The 23,503-nt window shown below is 40.3% G+C and overlaps 1 protein-coding gene across 6 annotated transcripts in view; it reads left to right on the forward strand.

Moving 5' to 3' along the window:
• Positions 1-23,503, forward strand: part of TJP1 (tight junction protein 1) — a 133,740-nt gene that overhangs the window by 3,393 nt on the left and 106,844 nt on the right. For 5 of the 6 annotated variants that reach the window (XM_027851526.1, XM_027851530.1, XM_027851531.1 and 2 more), the window contains exon 1: positions 14,668-14,824. The exons of the other annotated variant lie outside the window; for it this stretch is intronic. In XM_027851526.1, coding sequence (XP_027707327.1) covers positions 14,798-14,824 — 27 coding nt within the window. In that variant the 5' untranslated portion in view covers positions 14,668-14,797. Of the gene's footprint in view, positions 1-14,667; positions 14,825-23,503 lie in introns of those variants that run through there. 6 annotated transcript variants of the gene reach the window in all.

Genomic DNA, 23,503 nt, shown 5'->3' on the forward strand with positions numbered 1-23,503 from the left:
GTTTACTCTTCCTTCCTTCTTGACTCTGAGGAAGATGCAGCTTGATAATAAGGAAAGGGGAGGTGCAGTTTAAGTCAGACAACCTGGATTCTGTTTTCACCTCCGAGACTTAGTACCTGTGTGACTAAGCAAATCACTTGCCTCTCTGGGCCTGAGCTTCCTCATCTGTAAAATGGGCTCAATAACTTTTAAGATCATTTCCAGCCAAAAGTCTATGATCCCATTGTTGTTGTTCATTGTTTCAATCATGTCCCACTCTTCATGACCCCATTTGGGGTTTTCTTGGCAGAGAGCCTGGAGTGGTTTGCTATTTCCTTCTGCAGCTCATTTTACAGATGAGGAACTAAGGCAAATGGGGTTAAATGAGTTGCCCAGGGTCCCACAGCTAGTAAATGTCCGAGGCAGGATTTGAACTCAGGTCTTCTTGATTCCAGGCCCAGCATTATGTCACCTAGCTGCCCCTATGAGCCTTCCTATAATTCTAAGTCTTTTACCTTCCTATGATCCCAATCCCCATTTCTCCTCCATGACCTTCATCCAGCAACCATCTTCTCTTTAATAGGTATCTTTGATCTCTCCCTCCACTGACTTCTTTGCATCAGCCTAGAAACATGTTTAGGTGTTTCCACAGCTGAAAAAAGGCTTTCTTCTAATCCATCTACCCAGTTCAGCTACTGTCTTATATCTAGCCTCCTATTCATTGCCATACTTGAAAAAATTGTGTACACCTGATACTTCCTCTTCCTTATCACCCACTTTCTCTTAACCTTATTATAATCTGGCTTTCACCCTCTGCATTCTATTGAAACTAGGTTTAGATCCTGGCTCTGCTACTTACTTCCTCTGTTGTAAGTCACATCATCTCTTTGTAAGTCAGTTTCTTCATCTATAAAACAAGAGGATTGGACGAGACCATCTTTAAGGTCTTTTCTAGCTCTAAGTCTCTGATTACTAATGACTTTACAGAAATTATCTCATTTAAGCCTTATAACAACCCTATGAAATAATTATTATCCCCATTTTACAGATTGGGAAACAATTTCTCATAGTTGTAAAATGTCTTGTTCATTATTACACAGCTTGTAAGTTATGGTCAGAGGCAGGATTCAAACCTGGGTCTTTTTTAGCTCCTCCCTGTGATCTTCCATGATCTTCTTGGACTATTGACTTTTTAAAATTTAAATTTAATGTTATTTATATTAATAAGCATTTATTTTCTCTTCTTTCTATTGTCCCTTTTCTCCAATTGGAAAAAAAAAGAAAGCCCTTACAACAAAATAAGGCAAACAAAATAAATTCCTACATTGGCCATGTCCAAAAATATATGTCTCATTTTGTATCTTGAGTCCATTACCTCTTTGGTATGAGGTGGGTAGCACACTTCATCATTGGTCCTTTGGATTATGGTTGGTCATTACGCTGATCAAAATTCTTAAGTTTTTCAAAGTTATTTGTCTTCACAATGTTTTTGTTGTATAAAATGTTCTCATGGTTGTGGTTACTTTACTCTGTTTTCAATTCATAGAAGTCTTCTCAGATTTCTCTGAAACCATTCTTTTGTCAATAGTATTCTATTTCCTTCATATACCATAATTTGTTCAGCCACTCTCCAATTGACAGCCACTCTCTGAGTTTCTTTCTGGACTATTTTTATAAACTATCACATCTTCCTACCCACCCTTACATTCTGTTGTCTCCAATCCTTTCTTTAGCTGTTGCTGAAGTCTAATCTTCCTTATATACAGACCACTTCAAAAACCATTCAGTAGTTCCCTATTCTCCTTAAGGAGTTCATACTCCTTAGCCTTGTATTCGAAACCATTCAGACTGTGATACCATCCTACCTTTCTAGCCTTATTAACTATGAGGGTCCCTGACTGTCCCTCTGACTGTTACAGGCTTTCAACCTCTGGCACACATAACACTTACAAGAGATAGGAGAGAACTCAGAAGGTATTGTCAAGTTTGAAGTTGCTACTGTCTTGGTGTAACCATCATCATCTCCTAAGCCTTAGAGTGTCCTCCATGCCCAAGATGCTATCTAAAACACGAGTCCAGATGTTCTGCTTCTGTTGGTTTTTATCAACAAGCAGTAGTGTAAGCCACACATAACCCAAGTGTGGGATAGAACTGGTGCTAGGCACCGTGCTTCCTCAAGGCTATTACATATAGCTGATACGTGTAATAGTTCAGTTGCGCAACTCTGTTGCCTTGGCTTCCTTAATATGATGATACAGGGACTCCCAAAAAGTCTTAGTGCAGTTTTTAGCTTTGATAGGTGACCAAAAGAGGCAGCTCGATGGTTCAGTGGATAGGGTGCTGGGCCTGGAATCAAGAAGACCAGAGTTCAAATCCAGTCTCAGATACTCACTAGCTGCGTGACCTTGGGCAAGTCACTTAACCTGTTTGCCTTAATCCCCTGGAGAAGGAAATGGCAAATTACTCCAGTACCTTTGCCAAGAAACCCCATTACGGGTCACAAAGAGTCAGACATGACTAAACTACTGAACAGCAATAAGGTGACCAAAGCAAAACTACTCACCATCCCTATCACACCCACCTCCACCCCCTTTTCATCCTTCCCTTCATGTCTCTTTTCTCCATGCCTGGAGTGACCTTCTGCCCTTCCCTTTTTTCTTTTTTTTGGTTAGGCAATGGGGTTAAGTGACTTGCCCAGGGTCACACAGCTAGTGCTATGTGTCTGAGGCCGGATTTGAACTCAAGTCCTCCTGAATCTAGGGCCTATGCTCTATCCACTGTGCCACCTAGCTGCCTGGTGCCCTTCACTTGTTAAATTCCTTTGTATCTTTCCAAGCCTAATTTAAATGCTCCCTCATGAAACCTTCCTTGATCCTCCTGTCAGCAATGACTTTCCCCCTTTCTGATTTCTTATTACACTTTGCACTTGTTTTATGCACATTTCTCATATTCTTTTGTGGTAATAGTTATTTATATATGTGCCATCTCCTTCAACTAGCCCACCAACTTGATGAGGACAAAGTTATCTAAACTTTATCTAAACTTCCTGCACTTAGTACTGTGCTTTGCATACAGTAAGGGCTTAAGACATTTTTGTTAAATTGAGTTGAATTGAATCCCTCCCTCTGTATACCAGATACTACTGGATGCTGCTTTTCAGGGTCCCTGCCAAGACTAAGAGATGGCCTCAGTCTTGGATTACAATGGGCACAACTGGGAAGGTGTAAGAGACCCTGTTAGTGGGGAAGTGAGAAACTGGCCACTCTCTCAGGGAAGTGATGCCTTTTGTCAGTGGGGTGGAAACAGCAGTTTCTAAGAGCTGTGTGGCTGGTAGAGATATGTGGAAAAGGAGAAAGGTGGCACTCATCCACCAACCTTTGCCCTCAGGGCATCCACCAGAAAAGTGGTAGCTAGAAATTTTTGTCCCATAAGCCATATTTCAGAAGTAGCTCCTTTATCCATTTAACTTCAAAACAGAGAGTACTGCAGTAGTATTGTGAATTTAAGAGCTGCCTAGTAAATGGTGGGTGATTGACTTAGACACAGACAATGGATCCCCCTAAACTGAACTGTGAGTATTCTCTTTACCACCAGTAGAGAGTCAGAGGTAGTATGGTACAGTGGGAAGAGTATTGGTTCTGGAGGACCTGGATTCAGTCTCTGACACTATCTGATATGATTTGGGGCAAGTCACTTAACCTCTCTGAGACTCAATTTCTCCATCTACAAAATGAGGTTCGACCAGATGGCTTCTGAGTTTTCTTCTTGCTCTAGGCCTATGATCTTATGCTTCTCTTTGTTTGTAGTCCTAGTGCCTTGCACACAGTAGAGGGAGCATGTTTGTCCTTAGATCACAGATGTCCAAACTGGTCTGGTTGTCAGAGGCTTTTCAGCTTGGTCGGGGCCCATGCTCAATCCCACACCACAATGAGGCATTAGAATGGCAGTTCTTAACCTAGGGTTCATGGGCCCCCAAGCTCATGGATAGATTTCAGGTGGTCTGTGAAGTTGTATGGGGAAAAAATTTCACATCTTTATTTTCATTAACTTTTAACTGAAATTGAGCATTTCCATCAATTATGAATTGAAAAAACATTCTAAGAAGGGTTTCATCAACCTGCCAAAGTAAGTCCACAACACAAAAATGTTTAAGAACCCTTATGTTGGAGTAAGACCTTGGTAGAGACACTCTTCAAGGCTTTCTTACCACCTCCTCCCTGCCTAGTCTATCATCTACACAGAAATGTTTGTGGAGTGTAAAACATTATTGGTCAAGCACTTTATCTGGCCCAAACTTACATGGTCAGATCTTTGGGTCTTTATTTTACTTCTAAAATTAAAAAAGCAGATTCACTGAATACTCTTCATTTAAAAATTTTTCTTTGATTTCTGCAATACAACTATAGGTTTATATGGCAGAAATTGAATTAAGGGGCCATATAGACTTTTCTGAACCTCTTTTTTCTCATCTTTAAAACTAGTGATGTATTAGATGATATCTAAGCCCTTTTCAGCTCCAAATCCTGTGATCTTTGAGGGTCAATTTCATCAATGACATTCTGAGTACCAGACTTATCAAGGTTGGTACAATGCAATTGGGACATTGAGTTGAAGCAACAGATTAATTCTGCAATTAAAGTTAACCAGAGCACACATATTTCTGTGGTTAAATTAAGGGAACTCCTAGGATTTTGGCTCTTAGCATACCCCATGGTTAGGCCCCCTAATTTCTGTGCTCTAGAAATATTCCCCTTTTGAAATGAGGAAGGTGGGAATGGCAAGGTATATATCTTTTGCTTTCATCTGCTCACTTCATTTCAATTAACTTTTATTTAGCCTTTAAATCAGTGATAATATCAAAAAAGTATCTGTTACATATGCGCAAGACTGTTTAGGTATTCCATGGCATAATAGGAGGGAACACTGGCGGGGAGTCAGAACTGAGTTTGAATACTTGCTCTGCTACTTAATCAGTCTGTGACTTTTCTGAGCTTCAGTTTCTTCATCCATTGAATGGAGATCGTATTTTTATTATCTGCTTCCCAGGGTGGTTGTGAGAAAAACATTGTTAGCCACCAAATGTCACTAAAAAACTGGCATAGTCATTGAGAGTTTTTTTTTAATGGAAAATTTTGTTTTACAGAATATACATGAGAATCATGGTTAACTTTTCTTTTATTCACATTATTTCTTGTTAACCATAAGAATCATCTTCAAAAAGCTTTGATTTGGTTGGGAAGATGAAAAACACACAGAACATCTTTTACAAAATAACTTATGAACAAGGTTAAAATGGATCTGTTATACACTGAATATGTTAGCTGAGGAACATAGGGCAAAGAAATAACTAGAATTAAGTAAACTTCCTGGTAGAGATGAGTGAGTCAGGACACCTCCCTCCACCCCCTACCCCCCTTTTAAAAAAAAAGACATTATTGGGTGGCAGAAGGAGCAGAAAGGGAACAAAAGAGGACTGAAACGGAGATTGAAATGAGAAAACTTTATGGGTAGGACAGCAGGCAGATGATCTTAGCTGTGGTTGTAAAGAAGTAAGAAGAAATGTATGTAATGATGTAATGGGCAGAAGGGTCTGGGGGCAAGAGAGCCTGGAATAGAATAACCTCTGCTAAGGTCTTACTCCTGTGGCTCATTGTGGTAAGAAGTGAGGGTAGGTTCCTAAAGATTATTCTAGGGGAGCCTAAACTTTGTCAGGTCCTAGCAAGCTGGAACAGCTTTCAGTATCACACCAATGAGTGGCACACTATACATCTGCTGTCCCAGGACATTCAGAGGGTCCTCAATAACAGTCTGGCCATCAGAATGATGATTTTTGTCTTGTCCACAATGATCCATAAAGACTTGCTACCATGGTATGTGAAGGGGTTTCAAAATGTCAATGGAAGGAGCATTGATACCAGTGAAATTGTAAAGTTTTTTAAACACTGAAGTATTGAAGAAGGAATACCAGGGTCAGAATGGTTCCACTGTCAGTTTTTTACATTTCCACAATCTAATCTATGCTCTTATCACCTCCTAGCTAACTTACTTCAACAGTCTCCTAAACTGAAATTTCTCCTCCATCCAATATATTCTAAAAGTAGTTGGTAAAATAATCTTTTTCAATCACTATTTTTATCACAATTTCCCTGCTCCAGGGTCCCTGTGGCTTATTATATCAAACTGAAATTCTTGTGCCTCCTAACCATCAATTGCCTTCCCGCTCCATTTCCTCCTTCCCAAATACTTTTCCATTCTCATTATCTTTTATCAATAGGGACCTTCACCCAACTGACTTACCTATCCTAACTCAACTCTCCCTTTAATCCATGCCTGTTTCTTTCTTTGAAATCTGCCTCAAAATATCTCCATGCAGTCTTCCCTGACTAAATCCACCTGACTGATTATTTCTCTATTCTGTTATTTAAGGAAAGTAAGCACATGCAGAACTGCTTCCACTTAATCCAAGTTAAATCCTCCTTCCATCCACCTATGCAGGACTTCTGCTATTTTCCCTATGGTGAAAAAAAAGAAGATTGCTTAAGTGTACAGATTATTCCTGTACTGTTAGGTTTTTTTATAAGAGTAAAAATAGATTGACATCTTGTAGAATTCTAAAACATATAGCAAAGGAGACAGGTGGTTCTCCCCTCCCATCCCCTGCATCCCCACTGTTTTTTTTTTTTTGTTGTTGTTGTTGTTATTGTGGTGGTGGTATTTTGATAGAAAATTATTTTAGTTTTAATATAAAACAGTATATATTTTCTTCTGTATCAGATTCAGGTATGTTTTATATTTGGCTATATTATACTTCCTCTTTTATTTAGCTGTAAAATGTCCAAATTTGTATCTGAACAGTAGCAGAATCATATCAAGGATAAAATAAATAATACTGTTTAAAAGCTCATTTAAACACACATGCACAAATATATGCTTATATACACATGCAAGTAGTCATGGTTGTTCTAATAAACAGTTCTTTCTGAGATTTACAAAGATGTTGCACATACGGTATTTTTCCATTCTTAAACCGCAGACTGCAAAAAACCCACAGGAAGTTGTATTTATAAGTCTTGTGGTTGACCAATTTCCTATTCAGTTTGCATTAGATAATTAGAAATAAGTTAAATTTTTTCAATCCCAGTATATATTTGGTCAAATCTCATTTTCATTTACTCTCAGACTCTTCGCCATTATTTACTCCTAATTTTCTCTAGAGGGTAAATGACCATATGCATATGCAAAGATTCCACATGTTCTGTGCTCTTTAGATAAACTCATAGTTTCTGACCATAGAAGTTCTATTAAGTTGTCATAATGAGCTTTGTGTTTTTCATTACTTAAAAACATATCACAGGATAAAATAAACCCTTATAATGGCAATGTGTATTTAAAATTACATTAACAACAATATGATAAAAATATGAAAACATTTATATTTATTGTTAATAGTTAAAGAGAGAAAACATGATCAACGTGCCAGTCAATAAACATTTATTAAGCACCTACTATGGCACTGTGCTAGGAATACCAAGAAAGTTAAAAAGATAATCAATTCCTGCTCTCAATCAGCTCAACAGTCCCCCCATAGGAGACAACATGCCTGATCCCATATGAAGAGACATACACATAAGGAACATGTGTGCCTAGGGCAGCTTGTTCTCACAACAGTGTAAGGATGTTGATGTCTGCTGGGAATGCTCCCTAATGGTCTTTCATGGTATATAGTCCCTGAGGGATGTATAATCACCAATGGATGTAATCTGCTGAGGCTTTGCTACTAGCTGGTTTCATGTAGAATCTGATCAACATTGCACTGGTTGTTTAATGATAGGTGGGGCTTCACAAAGATCAAGGTTGTTGAGCTTCCCTTTGCATTTAGCTAAGATTCCTTCTTCCTCATAGGAAGTCATAGTCATATGACTCAGTCATAATCATACTCTTATTAGTTTAAAATCCTGAGGCTTTCCATAGCTCTTTTTAAATTGCAAAAGCCTTTAACTATTGAGCCATCAGACTAAGTCAACAAAACAAACTGTAGCTTTTTATTTCTGAACGGTATACGTATTTCTTTCATAACCTCGGCAAGAATAAGGCCACAGAGAAGAATACTTTCTCCAGGTGCCAAACTCTTTGGAACTTATAGCACTGCCTATTTTAGCTAAGTAGAACCCTCAAGTTCAATTCTAGATCATTTTTCCGGGATCATTTTTCCTTGGGTTTCAGTCAGAAACTGACGTCTTACTTGGGGCTAGAAAATCTATGTGGCTCCCGATTTGACTTTCAGGAATTCAACTTCATTCAGCCATTATCCCAGTAGAGGTTACTTTACTAGCAAATGGGCTGGGAGATCCCCTAGTGTCTCAGTTCCAAAACTCTTTCAAATGCAAATGATGGGGGAGGGGAAGAAAAGGTGTTGGGACAAAACTAAGCCTGAGGCAATGTCATCTTCCCTCTTCCTAGCCACTTTTCCTGCCTTTATTATGAAAATTCAGCAGCAAGGCCCTTTTCAAGTCTTAAAGTGTACCCTTGCACATTTGTTTCAACTTTATTCAAAGACTAATCCTACAATTTAAAACCTGATTTTCATGTAAAGTATTTAAACTGAGGCATTTAGATTTCAACTCTAATATCATTTTTCTCTTTAAACTTAAGATACATTATATTGAAAGGTCTAAGTGGGCAAATTTGAAGTAATGGAAAGCTTTATCTTTCTAAGAGTGGACTCTCAAATTTTTTTTATAGTACTAACTGGATTTTTCCTTTGTCGTGATCACATTCTACCTAGTATCCTACTTATATGTGTATATACTGTATCATAGTATTCTTTAACCTCGCCTCTCCTCCCTCCTCCTGCAACCCCCCCCCCAATTACATTGTGATACTTTTGCTAGGGGCCAAGATGACAGCCTTTTAAGCATAAATTGTGGTGAGGAAGATAAAACTTCCAAAGGAACATATATTTTAAAAGCCCTATTAGAAGTGTTGTCATCTTCCTGAGTTCAAATCTAGCCTCAGACACTTACTAGCTGTGTGACCCTGGGCAAGTCACTTAAGCCTGTCTGTCTCATCTGCCGCAGTTTCCTCATCTGTAAAATGAGCTCGAGAAGGAAATGGCAAACCACTCCAGTATCTTTGTGAAGACAACCCCAAATGAGGTCATGAAGAGTCAGATGGGACCGAAATGACTGAACAACAACATTAGAACTGTGGATTTCAACGGAGCATGAACAAAGTTGTAGTAAGCAGTAGAAGAAAACAATAACTAGATTTTTGCCCCACTGGGCAGTGATGGGTGACAAAATGTGAATACAAAAAACAGGACAAGCTTCCCTCTGAAGCTTATAGTCTAATATGTGGATATAACACATATGCCAATAACCATAATACAAGCTGGAACATAACGAATGCGTAAGGAAGCTATAAACATTGCTACATGAGGATCCAGAAGGTATAAAGGAGGATTTTTGGGAAAAAGCGTCCTTCGGTCTGAGTCTTGAGGTATAGGTAAGGTTTCCACAGATGGGGGCCTAGCAATCAATCAATAAACATTTATTAAGCACTTATTATCTGCCAGGGAGGATGGTTTATTAGGGATGGTGTTCAAAGGATTCTTCTCATGGCCAGGTGGAACTAGGTGATCTCTGAGGCCCCTTCCCATTCTGAGATTGTTTAGCTAACTTCTATGGTATCATACATGCCCAGGAAAGTAGTTCAGGTGAACTAAAATGTAGAGTATACTATGACGTAACTGGAAACTTAGGTAGGTGCTAGATTTTGGAGTTCCTGGCCAAAGAGTTTGAACTTTATTTGGTAGGTAATGAAGGATTTTGAATTTGATAAGTAGGACATGGGTAGTGAAGGTTTGGTAGGTAGAAGATAATAGTGCTAGTATATCAGATGTGATCCCTGCCCAAAAGATATCTTATGTTTTTACTCAAAGTTAGGATGTGCGTATTGGGAGTGGGGAAGATCAATAACACAAAGGTGGGAAAAAAAAGTCCTCAGAAGATAGGGACTGACATAAGTAGCACAGAATTAAAGTAGATCTGGCAACTGACTCTGATGGCAAGGTCACAAAGAATTGATGAAAACATAGTAATGACAAATTAGAGGAAGTGGGATCTAGACTAGGAAAAAATGAATAGATCAGACAGCAATAGTTTCTCCTACAACTTTCCCTGGACTGTTTGAGTTTAGAGTTGGAAATAGAAGATAGTCTTTCATTTACCACTTTGCCATTGGTGATACAATAGGGTGTGGTAGAAAAAACACTGAACCTGGAGGCAAGAAATCTGGGTATGGATCTCTGATAATTAGCTTTACTGAATCTTCTGCACCAAATGCTCATTCTTTTGGGGCAGCTATCTTGGTGAGTGAAGGTAATTTGCATCCCTGTTCCCAGGGGTTCACTTAAGAAACAGAGGTAGATACTTTTAGTAACATATTAAGCCTCTAAGGTCTGTGGGAAGATGAGGAATATGTGGGAAGAATGGGAAGAGTAAAGCTTCATCTCACTTGCTATTTCACCTTAATTATATTTAGTTTTGTTAGTGGCCCTGATTGGGAATTGTATTAGGGAATGAGAGGCAGAAAACTTAGTTTCATGTATGTGTGGAACAAGGGGCTTGGAGCTTAGATTGTACATTTCTTTGCAACTAGTACTTCGATTTAATTCAACAAAAACCTTTAAAAAACCTGCAGCTCCAAGGAGTGGTTTTCAGTCTTTTGACGTTAATACATGGATCCATGAATGTTACTTTTCATAGTCTGGTTCTAACTGTATGTTGGGATAGGATCCGTAGGTGAATGAACAAATAAATAAAAATATAAAATTTAGCACTTTTTATGTGCAGGCTCTGTGCTAAGGATTTGGAGGATACCAACATGAACATGCTAGCATTTATATAGCACTTTCAAGCTTGCAAAGTGCTTTACAAATACTATCTCATTTTATCCTCACAACTCTGGGAGGCTAATGCTATTTATTTTCCCCATCTTACAGATGAACAAACTGAAGCCTCTGAAGGTTAAGTGATTTGCTCAGGGTGACAGAGCCAGTACTCAGGTCTTCCTGACTGCAGGTCCAGCACTACAGGGACACTAGCTAGGGGTCTATAAAATACTAGTTTGAGGCCCTTAGGGAGTTTAGGGGAAGATAAAACCTATGTGGGAGGGGTGGTCAGGAAGGGAGTGTCTAAGAATTACTGGGATGATGAGTTGATTGTCAATTCACATCCATTTCTAGGAATAATGTTAGTATGATAATATTCTACTTGACTACTGCATCTAGAGCCAGAGGTGAATAGGTAGTAAGAAATCCGGGTGCATGACTGGAGGGGATATTAAGTACAGTTCGATCTGGAAGTTTGGGGAGGGCAAATATAGTAAGTAGGCTAGTTGAGTTTGTGCTGCTCACTCACTAGTCAATCTGGCTAGGCCCCAGGGTTGGAATTCCAAAGATAAGTGGATTTATTTCCCCTGGGCCAGGGAAATTTTTTTTTTTTCTGATGTCTAATCTGGATGTACTGATCCAGGTGGGGAGAAACACTAGAAGGGATGACAAGATGGCCAGGGTGGATGACTGGAAGGGGTGTGAAGCATGGTCCATGACAGTGTACAACATTTTACTGTATTTTCCATGGAAGTTGCTCTCCAAATTTCCTTATAGATGCTTTGTAACTCTAAGGTACCATAGCTGCCATGCTTCTTCCTACTTCTGGTTATGAAAACCACTCTCCTTTGGGTCATTAGGACCTAAAGAATGTCCAGTATTTTAGAGAGTTCATCCCCTACTTTAAATTAATTTTCAAGTCATATGGATTACATCTCCATGATGTCTGTTGAAACCATTACTTTTTCTATTGCCATTGCTCCCAGTTCAAGCCCTCACTACTGCTAGTAGAGTAAATTCCTTGAGGGCAGAGAATGTTTGTTATTCTTTTCTTTGTATCCTCAGCTCCAGGTACTGCGCCCAGTACTTAGGAACTGACGAATAAATGCTTATTGAACTGAATTGAATTTTCTTCCTCAGGCTATTCCCAGAAGTAGCCTCTTAACAGATCTTTCCTACTTTCTTCTCCCTCTACTACTTTCTACTCATTGTTGAGAGATTAATATCCCTAAAGCATAATTTAGGTCCTGCTAATTCCTTGCTCAAAAAACTTCAGGCTAAAGTTCAAACTTCTCAACCTGGCATTCAAGGCTCCCCAGTATCTTTCCAGCCTTGCCTTCCACTATTCTCTAAATAAACCAGCTAAAAGACAATTGTTTACTGAACCTGCTCTTCTCCACCTTTTCCTGCTACTTTTTCTTATTGTTCTCTTTATTTGGAATGCTTCACTCCCCCCACATCTAAGATCTAGTTTATATATGCTACCTCTTCCATGAAGCATCCCCCAATTCCTCCAATTGGATATTGTCTCACTATCTCTTATTCCAAACTCCATAGCATTTGACATATTCTGTCTTGTACTCTTGTTATTTGTATATTTGCCTTACCCATGTCCCCACTCTCCCACATTGTAAACTTTTTCAGGGCAGGGAACTCATCTTCATGGACCACCTCAAAGCATAGTTCCTTATACACAGTAGGTACTCAATAAAATCAGTCAGTAAATATTTATTAAGTGCCTACTGTGCCAGGCACTGTGCTAAATGCTGAGGATACAAAAAAAGGGCAAAAGACCTGCCCTCTAGCAGCTCACAATCTCATGGGGGAAGATAAGTAAAAAAATACCCATGAATAAGCTATATACAGGATAAATAAATGAGAGGGAAAGCACTAGAAGCTTCCTGTAGAAGATGTGATTTTAGTTGGGACTTAAAGGAAGCCAGTAGGCAGAGAAGAGGAAGGGAGAGCATTCCAGGCATAGGGGACAGCCAGAGAAAAGGTAGAGCTGAAAGATGCAGAGTCTTTCTCCTGGAACAGCAAGGAGGCCAGGGTCACCGGACTGAAGAATGTAAGTGTTGGGGGAAATAAGGAGGTAGGTTGCAAATGGCTCTGCAGGATTTTGATCCTGGAGGCAATAGGAAGCCACTGGAATTTATTGACTCTAGGGGGCTGACATGGAAAATCACTTTGGTAGCATCAGAGGATGGACTGGAGTGGGGAGACACTTGAGGCAGGCTGATTTACAAGCAGGTTATAGCAATAGTCTGGGAGTGAGAGGATGAGGGCCTGCACCAGAGTGGTGGCAGCGTCTGAGGGGAGGTGGTAGATGACTGGAAGTGTTGCAAAGATGAAAGTGACAGGCGTTGGCAACAGATTATTTTCCTGTAGCCTTGCCATTACAATATAACTGTAAATAAAACTTATTTTACTGGGCCCCTTATAAACTCCCATCCATCTTGTTTCCTTCTCCCCAATAAATTATTTTCCTCTACTGTCACCAGTATGAATTATGCTGTCACTAGTATGAGTTATACAAACCCTCCTCTCCTATTGGGAAGAATCTGTGACATCCTTCAGTGGAATTCTCCTCTTTACTGGTCCTGGAACTATGAGATCAGAGTTTTGGAGCTGGAAGGGACGTCCGAGGTCATCTACTCCAACCCTCTTACTTTTTCAGTTGAGGAAACAAGGAGAGGTTGAATTGACTGAGACTTATTAGTTTGCCCCCTTATGGCAAAACTAGTTGCTAGGAATAGAGTTGCAAAGAGGTCTCAGGCTTGATATGTGGAAAAACTTCCTAACAATTAGATCTGTTCTAAAGTGGAACTAGCTGCTTTTCCAGAGAGCGTCAAGGTAAAGTCTGATGGACTAGTTGACTGGGTGTATTGTAAAGTACAGCATTCATACACGTGGCCCTGCTATCTCTGGAAAGAAAAGGAATTTTTCACTTTTAAATATGCAAACCCATGAACACTTTTGGTTAGTAGGGAAAGAATATGGGGATCCATTCTCTACCTAGAGCGTTAAGACTAGAAGCTGGCTCCCTCTTTTGGTAGTGAATGGGGGTGGGGTGGGGTGTGTGTCGGGGTGGTCTTGTGGTCCCTGCCTCCAGAGCCTTGTCGGACTATTTATTTTTTGCTTAAACTTCCAGGGGGGCGGTAGTTCCAAGTTCTGAGTACCTTGGAAGAGCCCCAACTCGGCTTCCTTGCGTAGAGCCACATTCCTGCAGGGTTCCAGGCGTGCCTAGAACCCCAGGCTCCCCACGACTCTCCTTCCTCGCTCTCCCCGCCCCCAGAAACGCCTCCGTGGCTCGGGCCCGAGGGCTGGGCATGCTCAGTAAGCAAGGGCAGATGTGAGCGCCGCTGGCCGGCCTGGGGTTCCTCGGCTCCGGCTTCTTGTGGCGCATCAGCCCCTTCTCCTCCCAGCGGGGAGGCTGTTGAAGCAGGGCTCGGAGGGCCCCTCCGAAGCCGGAGAAGGCGGTAACTCCCGGGGGCTGGCGGCCTGGGTCCGAATCCTCTCCTCCGCGGAGCCGCGGTCTCGGCTGGACGGGGTGACGAGGCCGGCCTGGCCCCGGCTGGCATGGCGCCGGTTGCTGGGAGAGCCGGGTGGTAGCTGGGTCAGAGGAAAGAGCCTGGGGTCGCCCCAGCCCCGGCTGCCCCGCTGAGCCCGCCTCGGCTTTCGGCTCCCCCACCCAGGAGGCCCCGGGCCGAGCGGCCGACGCCGAACGACTCCGGGACTTTTGTCCAAGTTGAATCCCCTCCCCCTGGGCCGGGCCTGCGCCGCCGGCCCCCGCCCCCCGGGCCCGCTCGCTCGCTCGCTCCCGGGAGATGTTTATTTGGGCAGTGGCGTGAGAGGAGCAAGCGGCGGCGGAGCTGGAGCTTCTGCCTTAGCGTGAGGAGCCTCGCTGGCGCGGGAGAGACGCACAAAATGTCCGCCAGAGCCGCGGCCGCCAAGGTAAGAGGCTGTGGGGCCGGCGCGGGAGCGGGAGCGAGCCAGGCCGGGGTCGGGGCAGGGCCCGGAGCTCGGCCAGCGAGGGGCGGGGGACGCTCCCACCGCTCGCTCCCTTTTTTCGCCCACTGGCCAGCCGCTCCGTCGGGGGCCGAGCCCCGGGAGGGACGAGGACCCGCCGGTGGCGGCGGCGGCCAGGATGTGGAGGTGCTGGGACATCTTCACCGAGGGGACCTCCCACCTGTTGACTCTGGCGGGCTTGCGCCGGGATGGCCCCCCGACCCCCTCGGCCCGGCTCCTGTGGGGGCGCCGAGCCCGCTATTCTCCCCCCGACGTGGGGCCAGGTGAGTGGGACGCTGAGGCGCGGCCCCGCCCCAGGAGCTGTCCGACTTTTAGCCCCGAGCCAGGGGGAGGGGCTCGGACCGGGGCCGGGGGGCGGCAGCGCGGGCTCCGCCGGACGGAGCCTGTAGACGACCCACCCGGGGATCGATCGTCCGGCCCAGGCAGAGGCGGCAGAGGAGGAGGAGAAGACATACCGGCCTGGGGAGTTGGCGAAGGTGACAGGAGGGAAGGCTCGTTCGGGTGGGGCCGCTGTGGGCGACGCCGAGGCAGGTGCATCCTCCCTCCCTCCCGAGCCGGACCCTGGGCTGGGGACGCTCCCCTGCCGGCCGCTCGGGAGCCTCGGGGGTGCTCTGGGAGGCGCGGGGAGGCCCGCGGCTAGGGGAAGGGGCGGGGGCAGCCGGGCGGTCCCCGCTGCGCTGGAGGGATCGTCCGCTCCCGGTGAAACCGGCTAGTTTCGATCTGATGTCATTGATTGTGGTATGTGCTCCCTCACTCGGCCGCGATAAGGCTCCGGACCCAGCCGGCTCCCAGCTGGGGACGGAGCTGCCTTTGCCTGGCCGCCGTAGTAGTCCATTTGTCAACAAGCGAGCGCTGCGTCGGTCTTTGAAGAGTTTCTGCCACTCTCTTCCCGCCTACAATTCTTACTTAAAAACTTAACTGTAGCTGAATACTTAACTTAAAAATAAGAGCGCATGTAAAGGATATAGTATGTGCTGTATATGTGCTATTGAAGTACAGAATCATTAAAGACCACCAGCAAACAAGTGCTTCCTCTTCCTCTTTCCATATGCTGTGACTTTAGACGACTTTTTGTTGCAAGTTGTTACAATTTTTTACGAAAATTTTGAAGATCTAGAATGAGTTTAGTAAGTTAATTTAGTTTGTTTCTGTGTGCAGCACTAAAAACTTCCCCTTTCTCAATGGATTCAAAGCACTGAGGTTACCAGTTAGTTTTTCTTCATTGAAAGAAAACACATGTTCATACATACCATGGAAAGCAGGCTACTTGGAGGCTGGCTGGCCTTAGCTGTGGACTTGCTGTTATGAAAAGTTTCGTTCGGTAGTTAATACTTTTGATTACAAAAAAGAGTGAATAGAGTGACTTTTAAAGAAACAGACGAACGACTCTGAAGAATTTTATCATCCCCCCCCCCAGCAGTGAAGTAGCATCTCAGTAAACAATTTGTCAGTTTGTCACTGAAACATAAACTGCAGAATTTTCACTCAGAATGCTTGGTTTACTTTTCCTGTCAGAAGGTATTTCCCATTCTCAGAAGAGGGAAAAAAATACTGTCTTTTACACAGAATATTACTTCTGCAATGTGTAGGTAGTGAGAGAAGCAGGAAGGGAAATAATATTTGAATTTTTGTTGTAGGCAGGTTTTTCATTAGTCTTAGACTAGGAAATGTTTTCTTTGGGAGAAGAGAATGAGCAAGAAGTTTTCTCATGTTTTTGGCCTTTTTATGGATATGGTGTATTTAAAAGTAGGGCAGATTATGCTTTCATTGCCTGTATTCATGATGGGTATTATAATTTGGTCGGGTGTGACTTGAAAGGCCCCTTTTTTGCAAATACTATAGAATATATGTAACAATCTGATTTTGACCTTAGTTTCCCTAACCTTTAAAATACTTACACTTACAATATCTTTTTAGGTGTTTCTTTGTTTATTTAAAAAATATGAGTGTACCTGTTAAGAGATATAGAAATATTTTAATATAGGAAAGCTTTTATTGAGGTTTTCTTAGCACTGACGTTATGGGATTTTTGTGAGCGTACAATGAGATGACCTATGTAAAGTACTTTGCAAACCTTATATAACCCTTTAAATGTTAGGTATTATTATTATTATTGAAAAGTTTTTGTTTTAAGTTTTCTAATAAAACATACTGAGCCTCAGTCACTAGAGATTTGATATATAGTACTTGCAAATTCTGGATCTAGGGCTTTTTAGGATCCTTGACTCTTCTCTATAATTTATTAAAAATGTTTCAGTCTCTGGGCTGTTTTGGGAGAGGAAGGATGTATTATTTTGTACTTGTTCATTTTTATCTGGCACTGCAAACTTAGTTTTGACCATGGGTGTATTCTATGCAGAATAGGAAAAATAATAAAGTGATACTCTTCATTACCAAAGAACTATTTGAGAACTGAAGATAAGGCACACACTTGGGAAACCCTTTTAATGGTTTGTTTATAACTCTTTGAATCACCAGAGACTGCAGAGGGCATCTTTTTGAAACTGGCATCCAGGTTTTTGAGCTTCTTTGCCCTAAAGGGAGCAGTGGAATTTAATTTGGAATTTGGGCATTAGATGTGCTTATAAAATTTTACTGTGTATTTTTGAGCACAATTTTTCTATGTGTTAGAGACTTTTTTTCCTGTCCGGAATGACAATATAGTGCAAATCGTTGGAAAAAAAGTAAATTGATTTACATGGTATTTGATATATATATGCATCTATATCTAGCTTATCAAATGACATACAGATATATTTTAGCAACAGCACAGCACAGTTTCAGAATTATGATATGCAGGGTACTAATTCATAAGACAGTGTTAAAGAGATGATTGATTTTTGTTCTTTTAGGTCTGTATTTCCTTGTGAGTAAATATAACGATTTGGTTAAGATTTTCAATCAGTCAAGTAATTGAGGGTGTACTATAAACCCAGCACTGTGCTTAAAATACAAATTTTAAAAATTCAGCATTTCTGAAAAAAATTTCCATCAAAGTCCTTCAACTTTATTTGTGTTCTACTAAGGAATCTAGAGTGTTAAAACTAAATTTATCAATTATAAATTGTTATAATGCTACTTATGGTAATTGCTTTCCTTCTTGATCTCTGAATTTTCTGAGCTCTGTGGTGGCACAGGGCTCATTAACATAGGTTGAAAGAGCTTTTGTTTTTAAGCTTTATATATTTTCATTTTGGAAGCTTTCAGGCATAATGCAAATTCTTTTTAGGTTGCTTTTAAAGTCTTTTGTTTAAGAAAGTCTTGGCTTTTTACTACATACTACTCATCAGTGAATTATAACACAGTAATTCTCTAAGCAAACAAAAAATAACCATATTGCTGTGTAAGTAATGAGATTGAAACTGATCTCTTGTTCTGAGGGCTAATAATACAGGGTGCCTTACTATTTCCTGTTTGGTTGGCAGGAAAAAGATTATAGTAGTTCCACTCTTTTTTTTTTTCCCCCCATAGCCTGGAAACAATGCAGCTATCCTAACTCTTAGTTGCTCTTTAATTTTCTATTTAGAGAAGTGTTAATGTAAACCTCTTTGGCAGTGTGGCATATTGGAAAGAGTGCCAGACTTTGATTAGAATACTAGCCACTGCCATTTCCTGTGTGACCATTTGATGATCACTTCATCTTTTGTAGTCTCAGTTTCCTTATCTGTAAAATTAATTGACAATATCTACCTCTGTCTATCTAAAGAGTCTGTAAATTTAGCATCTTATATTACGACAAAATGAACTTTACTCTGACAACATGTACAGGATATAACACTAGATGTGCTGTTAATGTCTTTTCTTCCCAAGATCTTTAATGAGACTCTAAATTGGCTGTATATCTGCAAATCATGACTATGTTGGTAGCTAGAGAAGATCATTGGGAAGTTTTAGAATCTCTATTGAAAATTAATATTTAAAAGATATGTCTTTTATGTCTAAAAGAAACATCAGAATACCTAGTAAAGTGCCTGTAATTTAAAAAAAAATTCTGTGACAAATTGGGATTGAAAACTGCTTCGTGGAAAGATAACCAATGCCGAAAAATCATTTAAATTTATATACTTTAGTCTTATTATAAAAGATCTTAGAATGGTCTCTTTCAAGAATTTGAAAATAAATTTACCTAAAAATGATTTTAAAATGTTCACATGCAGTATTTCTGAAGCCAACTACTGAGGTGAAAACAGGGCTTTTGCTGTTCTTGACTCAAAGGTCTTAATTTATTTATAGTAGAGAATGGTGGGTTCAAGTTGCTTTTTTCCCGGTTAGCTAGGTGCTTTGTTTCTAACTTCTTCTGCAGTCTATAAATTCTTAATAACAGGAGGTGCATGTTTGTGGTAGCAGAAGCAGGGAATCTCCCCTAAAAATGAACTGAAGGAGCCTTATGAAAACAACTATGAAACTTAGATACACCTTTACAATTAAAAAAAAAAAATGATCCTGAAACTAGCCTATACGTAGTGTATTTTTTTGAAATAGTGTTTTGTGTTTATTTTTTAAAATTCATTTTCTTAATGTTGAATGTTATGACTTAAATATTGAGCTATGAACTTTGAATTGCTTTATAGAAATGCCAACTAAAAAGTTCCTCTATTGTAGCTATCCTTACTGTATATTACAAGACAAAGTTAACATAATTTGGTATTGGTAGAATATATAGAAGACTAATAAACTGATGAATGAAAAATGGTAGGGGACATTTATCAGTGTCTGTTGTAGGAAGAATGTATTTTGTGTAACTGTGTTGGAGTAACCTTCACCTCCCTCATGGCTCTACTTTCCTTATCTGTAAATTGAGGTCAGACTACATGATTCCTAAGGTCTCTTTCTGTGCTCATGGACAGGAAGAATGGAAAAATAGCAGATTATGTTTCTTTCATTCATTATTACAGGTTATTTGCTAGGCCTTAGGGAAAAGGCTTAAAAAAAATTCTCTGGCTTCAAGGAGCTTGCTTTCTACATGGCATTATACTCTGTCTATATAAATATTAATTAGCTGTATCAAAATTAGCATTTATTTTGTCTCTGTAATTGAAAAAAAAAGTTCTCATTCTTTACCCTTTATAACTTGATCCCTTCCTACTTTTTCTATTGTTCTTATGCCGTCCTCCCTCCATGTACTCCTCTTCCCCTCATCCAATGACACAGGCCTCCTTGTTGTTTCTCCCAGACACAATACACTCCATATCCTGAATCTGGGCCTTTTCAGTGGCCATCTTCATTGACCTGGAATTGTCTCCCTCTTTGTCTGCTTTCTGACTAACTTCCCTGGCTTTCTTCAAGTCTCAACTAAAGTCCCACTTCTCAAGAAGCCTTTTGCCAGTCTTCTCTCCTTCGTCTTAATGCTTTCCCGCTGAGTTTATCTCCAGTTCATCTTGTTTATATCTTGTTGGTACATAGTTGTTCTCATGTTGCTCCTGAATTAGAGGGTAAGCTTCTTGAGAACAGGGATTGTTTTTACCTTTCTTTATATCCCCATAGCTTAGCACAGTGCCTTTCACACAGTAGGCACTTGGTGCTTGTTGACTTTACTTGACATTGAAAACAGTCTTTTTAAAAGTAGCCTATGTTCGTAAAACTTAGCTACTTAATGAATTTGTGAACTTATTTATATGGGTTTTCTCTCAACCAGTGCAGATTGCAACCATGTATACTTTCTCATCTTTTAAATCCTCCCTATATAGAGATTCTACCTTGTTCTTATTCAGGATGAAAAGTTATATCGATCAGCCAATCCATCACTATTTATTCAAGTGCCTACTATATGTAGAAACTGTGGTAGGCTATGGAAATACAAGTACAAAAAAAAATGAAACACTTGCATCCTTAGGACTCCAAATTCCTGTATAGGCATATGCGAAATAGATTAAAAGGGAATAATTGTAACTATTTACAAAGTAGTTAAATACAAGATATTTTGGGGATAGAGGACACTAAGAGTTTGGGGATAATAAGGAAAAGCTTCATGCTAATGGTGTTTGATTAGTATTTTGAAGGAAGAAAAGAATTCTGTGAGTCAGAGGTGAGAAGGGAGTATATTCGAGGTATTAGGGAACAGCCAGTATAGAGAAGATGGAAGGGAGGGAGGGAGAGACAGAGAGAGAGAAACAGGCAGAGAGAGCGCAGCAGGAGCCTGTTTAACTAGACTTTTAAGTGCGAGAATAGAAAGTAATGTATGATGAAACTAGAGAAAGAGAGTAGGGCAAGATTGTGAAGGTCTTTACAAGTAAATAGAAGAGTTAATACTTTCTCATAAAGGTGCCCTTGGAGTTTGAGTTGGATTGTGACTGGTCATTTCTGCAGTTAAAGAAAACCACTTGGGCAACAATGTGGAGGATGAATTTGAAATAGAGAGAGAGGCAGAGAGACCAGTTAGAGACTCTTGCAGTAATCTAGGTGAGAAGTGATGGAGGTCTTAACTAAGGTGGTAGCTATGTAAGAAGACAGAAGGGGTGAGATGCTGTGAAGATAGAAACTGATAACTGATTGGATATGTGAGATGTGGGAGGAGGAGTTGAGGAAAACTCTGAGGTTGGGAATTTGGGAGACGGGAAGGATGGGTGGGAAGGTGATGTCATCAGAAATAGGGAGGTTTGGAAGAAGGATGGATTTAAAGGAAGATCAAATGGAGGAGAGGGATTGGGAGTGTCTGAGAATGAGGGATGAAGTATAAGGAGAGGTGTAATGATAGGAAGTTAAGGTCCAGTGGAAGTTGGGATTTTTAATTAGGGAAATGGAGCACTTGTGCATAATCGCAAGATCTAGCATGTAGCCATTCCTCTGTGGCTGAGGTAGAGTGAAAGATGAGGTCATAGAATTTAAGGAAGTTAAGGAATTGGAAATCTGAGGCAGCATCTATATAGAGGTTGAAGTCTTCTGTAAGGAGATGAGTTGGAGAGGAGAAAGACAGTGGATTCATCAAGTCCTTAACTTCTTGAGTACAAGAGAATAATCTGTGGGTCATTATTATATTATATAGCGAAGGTAATATGGATTGGGTTTTTAAAGGTTTTATTGATTCCTTTTGTTGTCATTTTCAGCTGTACCATAATGTTTATGACAAAGTGAATCTTTATGACAAAGAAAAAAATTAGCAAAGGCAACTGCTCAGTCCTTCCGTTGCCCATCTTACATCCTCTTGCAATATTCTATCCCTGTCCTCCTGTCTACAACTAAAGGAGAGAAGTATATTTTCTCATCTTTTTTGCTTGGGCCAAGATTGGCTATTATAATTACGTCATTTAACTTATTTTATTGTTCTTTTCCCTTTTGTTGTTTTATTCATTTTCTCTATTATTTTCCTGGTTCCATGAATTTCACTCTGTTCATGGAAGTGTTATTTTTCTTATTCCTCATTTTTTTTTTAGAGTGCAGTAATGTTACATTATCCTTTGTTTCTGAGGAATGAACATCTTTTCCTAATTGTTGATAATAAAAGTTAAAGATGAGCATATCATCTGAAGAAAATAGGTGGTTAACATGAATATAATTTTAATCCATAATTTTAAGCTTCAGGAGGATACTGATAATTGTAAATGAGAAAGAATTGTCTGTATAAAGTTGACATTTTATGTCCACCATCATGGAAGATGGGAAATGTTAGTTGCTATTCCTACATGCTACTAAGATCTGTAACATTTTTTTTTTAAGAGTTTGAGTTTTATCTGTTAAAAATTTGTCCTTGGATTACTTTCTGTGTGATCATTACAGTAGTTTTTCTAACATTTCTAGATTCCCTCCCCTCCCCCAAAGGTTCAAGAAGGTAAATTTTTTGTATCAATCCTATGATATATTATTGGTCTCCAAAGTTCAATACCAGTATCTTTTTCAAGATAGAAATGTTTAAGACAAGCACTGTCATCAGTATATTTTTTTGTTAATATGTCATTTGCTGTATGCAGTATTAGGAATGAGAGAGCTTTCTCAGTATGCCATGTGGCAGAATACTATAATCCCTTACCCTTCTTTTTTCTTTGATTAGCTGAGTTGGTAAAAAAATAGTCTGAATCTTTGCTTTAGTCAGGCAAGTGGGACTTGATGCTGAGAATCAAATGGCAAGTTGCCAAATTGGCTGATGGGAAAAAATGCAGGGTTAGTCTGCTTGTGGCTTTAGGTAGATTACTATTGTGTTTTTAGATTTGTGTTTTCTAATGATAAGAGTAAGGAGGTTTTATTCAGTTATATAATATTTGAGTGCCTGCTGTGTTTAAGGTAATGATTGAGAAGGTTAATGCAGTTGCTGAAGTTCTGTTTCTGCTTGTCAACTGAACTCTGATTTCTTGGAAGATATAAGTAGTTTGTAAGCTAGGAAAAAAATGTCCTCAGGGAATAAGTGGACTCTTGTTGCTGAGTAATACTTTGAGTTCCTGTAGAAAGAGGTAATTGTTGTCTTAAAATAAAAAAAGTTTTAGCCTACTAATTTAGTAGATTTTTTAAACAAAGATACATAGAATTGGGGTTTTTAAAATGATTTCAAATTCAAAGTTCTTTATTATTAAGGGCAAGGACTATTTTTCCTCACCTTTATGTCACTAGGCCTCAAGGCATACAGTACAGTTTTGATTATTTTATAAATATATCCAAGTAATTTGTGAATGTTGA

The sequence above is a fragment of the Vombatus ursinus genome, unplaced genomic scaffold (assembly GCF_900497805.2).
Source record: "Vombatus ursinus unplaced genomic scaffold, bare-nosed wombat genome assembly UNPS02009205.1, whole genome shotgun sequence".
Taxonomy (NCBI): domain Eukaryota; kingdom Metazoa; phylum Chordata; class Mammalia; order Diprotodontia; family Vombatidae; genus Vombatus; species Vombatus ursinus.